General features: G+C 36.8%; 1 protein-coding gene across 1 annotated transcript; it reads left to right on the plus strand.

Annotated features, from left to right (window-relative positions):
- The first annotated feature begins 2,589 nt into the window (after positions 1-2,589).
- LOC147792430 (uncharacterized) lies at positions 2,590-3,448 on the plus strand. The gene is made up of 2 exons (XM_087124985.1): positions 2,590-2,953; positions 3,005-3,448. The coding sequence occupies exons 1-2, from the start codon at positions 2,663-2,665 to the stop codon at positions 3,317-3,319; spliced, it is 606 nt and encodes a 201-aa protein (XP_086981111.1). The 5' UTR covers positions 2,590-2,662; the 3' UTR covers positions 3,320-3,448.
- Positions 3,449-9,465: the final 6,017 nt, after the last annotated feature.

Consider the following 9,465-nt stretch of genomic DNA (forward strand, 5'->3'; position numbering starts at 1 on the left):
TGCTCGTTAGGCTTCTAGGCGTCAATAACACGTGTTCGTAGGGTGGGTTGCTCGGTCATTAGTGTTAACTGAGCGATACCACTTCTGGCTACAATCTCGTTTTCTTCTGTCTGATTCCGTACTTTGCTGAGGCCTGCTCCCTCCTAAAGCATTCTTCTCAACCACTATGCGGCTTTCTTTTTATTTAGGGTAAGCTACCCTATTTATAGGGTTCCGTATTTGTCACCTATAATTTAGGATTGAGAGTGCTCTCCATGTGTTTTTCACTCAACTTACACGAGCTACCGTCTTGTAGTCTCCTCCTTCTTGATGTTTAGTCTCATTATTTACTTTTGTACCATCATTTGCCTGGTTCAATGTGACGCACAAAATAGCACAAGTTAACACACGAAAAGACCTATTTTATGTAATTCGTAATGTTAATCATGAACCTAGAGTTGTATCAACTTTAAATTATTTTTTTTTATAGTAAACAACAAGATATGCACAAATAAGCAAATTTCCCTATATGTTTTAGCATTATCACATCTTTGCTCATCCTTGAGAAACGATCTACTTTTATTGTATTTATTATTCTTGATGTTCAGTCCCTTGACTCCTTCTCTTGGGTAACCTTTTTCTCTCTCATTTGACACTCTTTCACGGTACTTGGTTAGGATTTTTTTTCTTTCTTATTTTGAGGAATTGGTGAGCTATAGCTTGTATCCTATTTAAACTTTGTGAACATTAATGAAGATTGGACTTTCAATCCTAATTATGTTTTACATTCTTAACATGGTATCAGAGTAAGAGAAGAGGAAGAACAGAAGAAAAGTGTTAGAGATCGAAACAGAGGGCGACAAATGAATTGGGATGATCTTCCGCAAGATATATCAATTCTTTTAAGCCTAAATCTCAAAAGTTTTAATTTCCAGTGTCTTTAGCGATTGTCCATGACTAAGCATCGCAAATCATCAATATATTTTCTTTTAACAATAAAATCAAGAACATATTCATTATCAAGATGCTTGTGGCGAACTATCCAGACTCGGTCACAACACGTAGCCTCCTACTCTAAATTTGGATCATGAATTGGCTACAGATATTCTCAATCATTCTCCTAGATCGAGAGCTACGGTTGGCAAACTATTCTCGATCGTCAAATATCAAGACTACGTTATAAGAATCTTCAAATTTCTCACAAAGCTCAAAGGTGACATGCTCAAGATGTTCATATTTTCTTTCACAACATCATTACAGGATTCAGTGATCGAATGATTAGATGATGAGCAAGCTCTCGAGTTAAAAGATCTCTCTCCATTATCATTAACAACAATCTTTGGCACATGCCCCTCGTTGGAAGAACCTGTTGACCTATTTTTCCTTCCAACTGCTTCTACTTGACATTAAACAAGATTAAGGTAATAGAAGACTGCTGGCCAAAGTGATGAGATATCCATGTTCGGGTTATCCTCTAAAACTTCCTTAAAGGAATCAAGATCTTAAGGCTTAGAGTAGCCCATGCACATAAGCCTCTCAAGTGACTCAAGGGGAACATCGATCTTCCTAAATATCAAAACTTCCTTTTTGGTGGTATCAACCAAATCCAGCATCAAAATTTCGGATGTTTATTTAACATATTCTTATTACATTCACCATTCTGATCAGTCAGGATATTCACTTGTTCCAATCAAATCGGGACAAATTACCAATCCTTGAGTAAATCATTTATGCATGAACCAAGAAGTGATCAGCCAAGATATTCACTTGTTCCAATCAAATTAAATGGGAAAAATTACTAATCCTCGAGTAAATTATTTATGCATGAACCAAGAAAATCACATTGGGTGACAACTCTTCAAGTTCTGAGATACATAGAAGGTACTCCTGGTCAAAACTCCTACTACCATCCAAAACAACCTAAGATTACAAGCATATTGCAATTCTAATTGGGGTGGTTGTCGAACTACCTATTTCTAGGTTTTGCATATTCCTTAAAAATTCAATTATTTATTGGAAGTCTAAAAAGAAAACAATGTGTCTAGATCATTAGTAGAAGTCGAGTATCGAGCTATGGCAAATACTTGTTTAGAGTTAACTTGGCTGAAATACATTTTTCAAGACTTGAAAGTTCTGCTGTCCGTACCAGCATTGTTGTATTGTGATAATTAAGAAGCAGCATTACAATACATTAATTTATCATAATTAGAAACATGGTCTCAAACGACACTTAGTGGTGACAACCTTACTCCTTAAGCTATAAATGGGTTGTATGAATGTGACATAATCCAAGCAAGTACAATTCATCCGAAGAAAATCACTACCATATTATAGAATAATATTGCGTTTATTGAGTTAATGAAATAAAATAAAATATCATTTTATTACCCATCAAAAGTAAGCCCTATGTTTTTATTTAAAAATATAATTATCCTTCATGAGCTCTAACGGAGAGAAATTAGAAATTAAATAGTCAAACATTCTATACTTAAAATACTCCCAAACCCACCAAATTTAACATCCTTTCTAAATTTTGTGGTCTTTTCTAAATATAGTTTTCCCATCAAACTATATAAAGGGCTTCTCTTTATCAAAAAAAAAATTCAAGTAGCCACACCTTAGTCATTGCTACTCATCATTTGTGAAACGAGCTTGTAACCTTACAACTTCTAAACGCTCCACAATGGCCATGGGCAAAGGTTTCAAGCTCTTTCACACCCTTTTCTTAGTGATTGTTTGGCAATGTTGTGCAAAGGTGGGTGCCACTTTTGGCGATGTCAACGGTGTCGTAAATCTCGATCATCAATTTTCATTTCGTGCCTTTGGATCACAAGACACACAAGCCCCAACGGTTGCACCAATTGGAAGTAGCACAGAAGTCCCGGTGGCTACACCATTTGGAAGCATTGCTCAAACTCCGGAGGCTCTAACTCCGGAGGGTGCATCGGTTGGAAGCATTGCTCAAACTCCGGAGGCTCTAATTTCGGAGGGTGCATCGGTTGGAAGCATTGCTCAAACTCCGGAGGGTGCATCGGTTGGAAGCATTGCTCAAACTCCGGAGGGTGCATCGGTTGGAAGCATTGCTCAAACTCCGGAGGGTGCATCGGTTGGAAGCATTGCTCAAACTCCGGAGGGTGCATCGGTTGGAAGCATTGCTCAAACTCCGGAGGGTGCATCGGTTGGAAGCATTGCTCAAACTCCGGAGGGTACATCGGTTGAGAGAATTGCATTGGAGGCTGCACCGTTTGGGAGAATTGCGTTACCTCCAGAGGTTGCACCAGTTGGAAGCATTGCTCGAACCCCAACCATTGCACCCATTGGAAGTAGCACACAAGTGTGAGAGTAGCATTGCTGTGCATAGAGGTTTCTTTGGCTATTAACAAAGCAAAACCTAAGCCGAGCTAAATCATTATTTTGTAGACAAATTCATTATTTCTATATTTTTTCTGAAATGAAATGATATCTATATTTTTTTCTTATATTTAATTTCCTACTTTAACTAAAGAGTGATATTTTTATTGGTACCGTTTTGAATATGGTATCGTTTAACGATCTACTAAACAAGACCATACCCAATAAATTTATTGATGCATTAATACAAATTGTCTCGAATACATAATTAAATTAGTTTGTAAAACCTTTTAACATCAAACTATTTATAAATTAATAAAATTGATTTTAATTATATTTTTTCAATCTTGAGAGCCAATAATAATAGGTTATGATTTTTTAATAGGGGTTGACGACAATATTGGTCTAACACTAGGCCCATATGTCTTGAAGTCATCCCAAGTCTCGGGGTGTCGTCAGCCATCACAACTCACTCGTTCATGCCATCGAGAATGGGCTCGCGTATCGTTCATCTCATTGGGATGTCTTGAACATCCATTCATCCGGATTCTATCGACCATTGAGACATGGCAGCGGTGGTAAGAATTTATGTATATTGATGGATGATAGATGAAGAATGAATAATATCCAAATAATTATTGCAACAATAGTTGATGAGAACTCCTTTCATACAAATTGATTACTTTCATATATGAATTCAATATTTCCATCTTTAAATGATTTCATCTGTTATTTACTTTGTAAAATATTTTGAAAATTCAAACTAAATTTTCAAACAAATAAAAAACTGGGTTAATAAATCTTTTTCAAAACTCCAAAACTGCTATAAATCTTTCTCAAAACTTTAAAACAATAAAAGATTTAAAAGGATACAAACAAACAAAAATTTATTCAAAAGTAACGTTTGAGTTAAATACAAGAATGGATACTAGGGATTGGGATTTAACCAAAATACAAACTAAAATTAAAAAAAGTACCATTCCCTCGAGTGCAACAGAGTGGCTCGCTTAAGCCACATGATCAAAAGGGTGGTGGAGAGTTGACCAAAGGGGGGTTATTAAGGTATTAAAATTCTTGAAAGTATGGACATGATTTAGGCAAACCGATCATATAGTGTCATAAAGCATTGGTCCTTTGTTCAATTGACACAAAATTTTGAGAGTTTTCAAATTTCATATAGATGGACTTAATTCGAAAGTCGTGTGTTCAATTGACACAAAATTTTGAGAGTTTTCAAATTTCATATAGATGGACTTAATTCCAAAGTCGTATACCCAAATTCACTCTAAAACTCTGATTTTAGAGGTTAAGGCTTCACTCTAAAACTCGTTTTAGAGGTTAAGGCTTGGGGCCCTACCTGATCCTTCAAAAAGCCTATTTTTGATACTCATGTCGACATCGTTGCCTCTGTCTTGCACAAATTTTTGGTGCGTTGGATGATGCACCATCCTCCTCAATCACTTCATGAACTTGTCTATCTTTAGACTCGCATTGCCGGTTAGGTTTCACTTGAGGGTCTCTGTTATGCTTGTTGTGATGTAAGGGGTCACAACCTACTCTCTCCCGTATGATATTGACACTCTTGTGTTGATCCTCGTTATTCTTTTAAAATAAGTGGCATGAGGTTAATAGGTCTCATTAAAATATACAAGATAACATAAATGAGTTGTACAAGATTTGAAAATGAAATAATAAAGGAAAGTTTAGAAAAAAAAATGAAAAATAGACATTTTTCTTACATTACCAAACTTCCCAATTTTTAAATTTCTTATAGACAGGAAATGGTCAATCACCAACAAGTTATACGAAGGTAAGATTTTTTAGAAAAATAATATAGAGAATGTGAGGTGCTAAATCAAACTTTTCCCGATTGAAGACCCTTCTTAACCTTTGAGGTGGACCTAGAGACTGGCATTCCGTGCAGGCATGTTAACTCTCTTATCTATAGTTGAACCCAATCGATCTACTTGATATGTGGTCTTGCCTAGAATGAGTGTGTTGTCTTGATTATTATGTCTACAACTGCCAAGATTACGTTAAAACTTTGCTTGATCTTTGACAAACATGAGATAAAATTCATACACACTACTTCCCATTTAAGGGCTGTAGCAATCTTCTTGGGTGCTATCTCGAGGCCTTCACCTACTGGCAAGCCAGGCATTGTCTTATAAAATTTGCTATGTCCTTCTTCAAAGTACTAGTATATTTTCTATTATGTTTAGGAGTTAGTTGGTAGCTTGTATCCTATTTAAACTTTGTGAACATGAATGAAGATCAGACTTTTAATCCCAGTTATGTTTCACATTCTTAACATGATATCAAAGAAAGAGTAGAGGAAGAACAGAAGAAAAGTGGCAGAGTTCGAAATAGAGGATGACAAATGACTTGAGATCACCTTCCATAAGATATATTAATACTTTTAAGCAAAAATCCCAAAAGTTTTAATTTCTAACGTCTATAGCGATTGCCCCTAATTGAGTATCACAAATCATCAATATTTTTTTCTTTCAACAATAAAATCAAGAACATATTCATTATCAAGATGTTTGTGGCGAACTATCTGGATTCGGTCACCAACACCTAGCCTCCTACTCTAAATTTGGATCTTTAATTGGCTACAGATATTCCCAATCATTCTCCTAGATCGAGAACTATGGTTGTCAAAATGTTCTCGATCGTCCAATATCAAGAGTACGTTATAAGCATCTTCAAATTTCTCACCAAAGCTCAAAGGTGGCATGCTCAAGATGTTCGTATTCTCTTTCACAACATCTTTACCGGATTCAGTGATAGAATGATTAGATGATGAGCAAGCTCTCAAGTTAAATTATCTCTCTCCATTATCACTAACAACAATCTTTGGTGCATGCCCTTTATGGGAAGAACCTATCGACCTATTTTTCCTTCCAACTGCTTCTACTTCACAGTAAATAAGATCTTCACGAAGGCAATAGAAGACTGCTGGCCAAAGTGATGAGATATTCATGTTTGGGCTATCCTCTAAAACTTTTTTAAAGAACTTGATGCTTAGAGTAGCCTATGTGCATAAGCCTCTCAAGTGACTCAAGGGGAACATTGATCTTAGTGTTCCTAAATATCAAAATTTTCTTTTTGGCGGTATCAACCAAATCCAACTTCAAAATTTCGAATGTTGATTTAACACGTTCTTATTACATTCATCATTCTGATTAGCCAGGATATTAACTTGTTCCAATCAAATTAATTAGGACTAATTACCCATCCTTGAGTAAATCATTTATGCATGAACCAGGGAGTGATCAGCCAAGATATTCACTTGTTCCAATCAAATTAAATGGTAAAAATTACCAATCCTCGAGTAAATTATTAATGCATGAACCAAGAAAACCACATTGGGTGGCAGCTCTTCGAGTTATGAGATACATCAAGCTCTTCGAGTTATGAGATACATCGAAGGTACTCCTGGTCAAAGAATTCTACTAACATCTGAAAACAACTTAAAATTACATGCATATTGCAATTTTGATTGGGGTGGTTGTCGAACTACCTATTTCTAGGTTTTGCATATTCTTGAGAAATTCAGTTATTTCTTGAAAGTCTAAAAAGCAAACAATGTGTCCAGATTATCAGTAGAAGTCTAAGTATTGAGCTATGACAAATACTTGTTTAGAGTTAACTTGGCTAAGATATATGCTTCAAGACTTGAAAGTTCCGCTATCTGTACCACCAACATTGTTATATTATGATAATCAAGCAGCATTGCAAGTAACCAATCCAATTTTTCACGAACATACGAAGCACATTGAAATAAATGGCTATATAGTTCGAGAAAAATTACAAGCTGGAATCATCAAATCATGTTATGTTTTAACTAAAATGCAATTGACAGATGTTTTCACTAAAGCTGGATTGTAACGACCCAGACCCACTGCTAGCAGATATTGTCCTCTTTGGGCTTTCCCTCAAGACTAGAAAGCTCCGCTATCCGTACCAGCATTGTTATATTATGATAATCAAGCAGCATTGCAAGTAGCCAATCCAATTTTTCACGAACATACGAAGCTATCCGTACCAGCATTGTTATATTATGATCATCAAGCAGCATTGCAAGTAGCCAATCCAATTTTTCACGAACATGCGAAGCACATTGAAATAGATTGGTATATAGTTTGAGAAAATTTACAAGCTGGAATCATGAAATCATGTTATGTTTTAACTAAAATGCAATTGACAGATGTTTTCAGGATTGTAACGACCCAGACCCACCGCTAGCAGATATTGTCCTCTTTGGGCTTTCCCGCTTTAAAACGGGTCTGGGGGAAGGTTGTTGACCCAGACCCACCGCTAGCAGATATTGTCCTCTTTGGGCTTTCCCGCTTTAAAACGGGTCTGGGGGAAGGTTGTTATGTGTTCCTCCTTGGGCTTTCCCTCGGGGAAGGTTGTTATATGTTCTCCCTCAAGGCTTTAAAAGCCGTCTACGTCTACTGGGGGAAGGTTTCCACACCCTTATAAATGGTGATGTGTTCTCCTCCCCAACCAATGCGGGACATCACAATCCACCCCCCTTCAGGGCCCAGCGTCCTTACTGGCACACCGCCTCGTGTCTACCCCCTTCGGGGAAGAGCGAGAAGGTTGGCACATTGTCTGATGTCTGGCTCTGATACCATTTGTAACGACCCAGGCCCACCGCGAGTAGATATTGTCCTCACGGAGAAGGTTTCCACACCCTTATAAATGGTAATTTGTTCTCCTCCCCAACCAATGTGGGACATCACATGGATTGACATACACTCTCCAACTTTAGGGGAGTATTATGAAATTTGATTCAAGTTACCTTTCTTATGCATTTAGTCTGTTCTCGCTCCCTTTCTAGACAGAGAACCTCCAATCTCATCCTCATCAAAATTCGCAGATAGTGTCTCCAGATGTTGGTTAAATCGCAAGAAAAAAGGCTTGTCCCTTGCTTCTTGATAACGAACCTTATCAACTTACTTAAATATTGTGTCTAGTGTGGCCTCTTCTATTATATTTTCCTTTCCCTTTTGCTTAGCTGCCTTCAGATTTGGTTCTTAGGTGGCGAATCTAGTATGGTGACACCAGATGAATCCCGCTGGGTAAATATAGGGCTGGAAGGAATAAGTGCAAGATCCTCAACAAAAGAATGAATTAAGGTGGCGAATCTAGTATGTGACACCAGATGAATGTTGTTGCGTCGACTTCTCTCACTTGTTTCTCTTTTTTTTTTAGTTGACCTCGAGCTTTGCCTAGTGAGTTTTACTAGGGAGGTTACGATATCTTAGAATTTTGAGGGTTTTGGAGGAATTTTGTTCTTCAACCCCTATCATTCCTTTTTATAGCTCGAGCACCATCAAATTACAAAATGAAAGTTAAGCATTAAATTCTTACTCATGGGTTGTTGGGACAATTCGATATGGCCCACGATCCAAATATAACGAAACAAATCGATAAAGCAAAAAGAAAAACTTGAAGGGGAGACCTTTTGAACTAAGAAACGTTAAAGAACTTATGCTTTTCAGTTCTATTTGTTGGTGGTGTGAATAGAGCCTACATCTAATGAGTATTTATATTAGAGAAAACACTCAAAAAATTTCTTGAACTTTCTCCTCAAGTTAAAGACTGCTAACAAATCTCGTAAATCATTAACCTTGCTTCATAAGTTTGCAACTGCTAACAATTATTCTAAAATTTCTTCATACGGTAGCAACTTTCTTTACTAAGTCAAGCTTATTGGTTCACAAACTCTCCCTCGTAATCTTGACTTTGTTCAAGATTCTTCACTCTCAGTAACTCCCGCATCTTTGTAAACTTAACCTTTGCTAGGCCTTGGTAAGAATATCCGCACGTGGCTCTCTAGTGCATATAAACACGACACACTAATGGATAAAGTGGAAGCCAGTATCAATGTGTTTGTTGCATCCGTTAAATACCATATTCTACATCAATGTAATCGCAGATTTGATGTTGACATAGAGAGTTACCAACTTTGAATCACTTTTAGTCACTTCACTCAACAAATTTATCAGTCATAATGCTTGGCACGATGCCAAAGCTGCTTTCATGAACTCGAATTAATATGAAGATGGTACCAAAGTTGGCTGCTTTCGAGATTCAAAATATCAAATGTTTCTTGAGATA

This window comes from Cucurbita pepo, chromosome 6 (genome assembly GCF_057944985.1).
Source record: "Cucurbita pepo subsp. pepo isolate OVF chromosome 6, ASM5794498v1, whole genome shotgun sequence".
Lineage (NCBI taxonomy): Eukaryota > Viridiplantae > Streptophyta > Magnoliopsida > Cucurbitales > Cucurbitaceae > Cucurbita > Cucurbita pepo.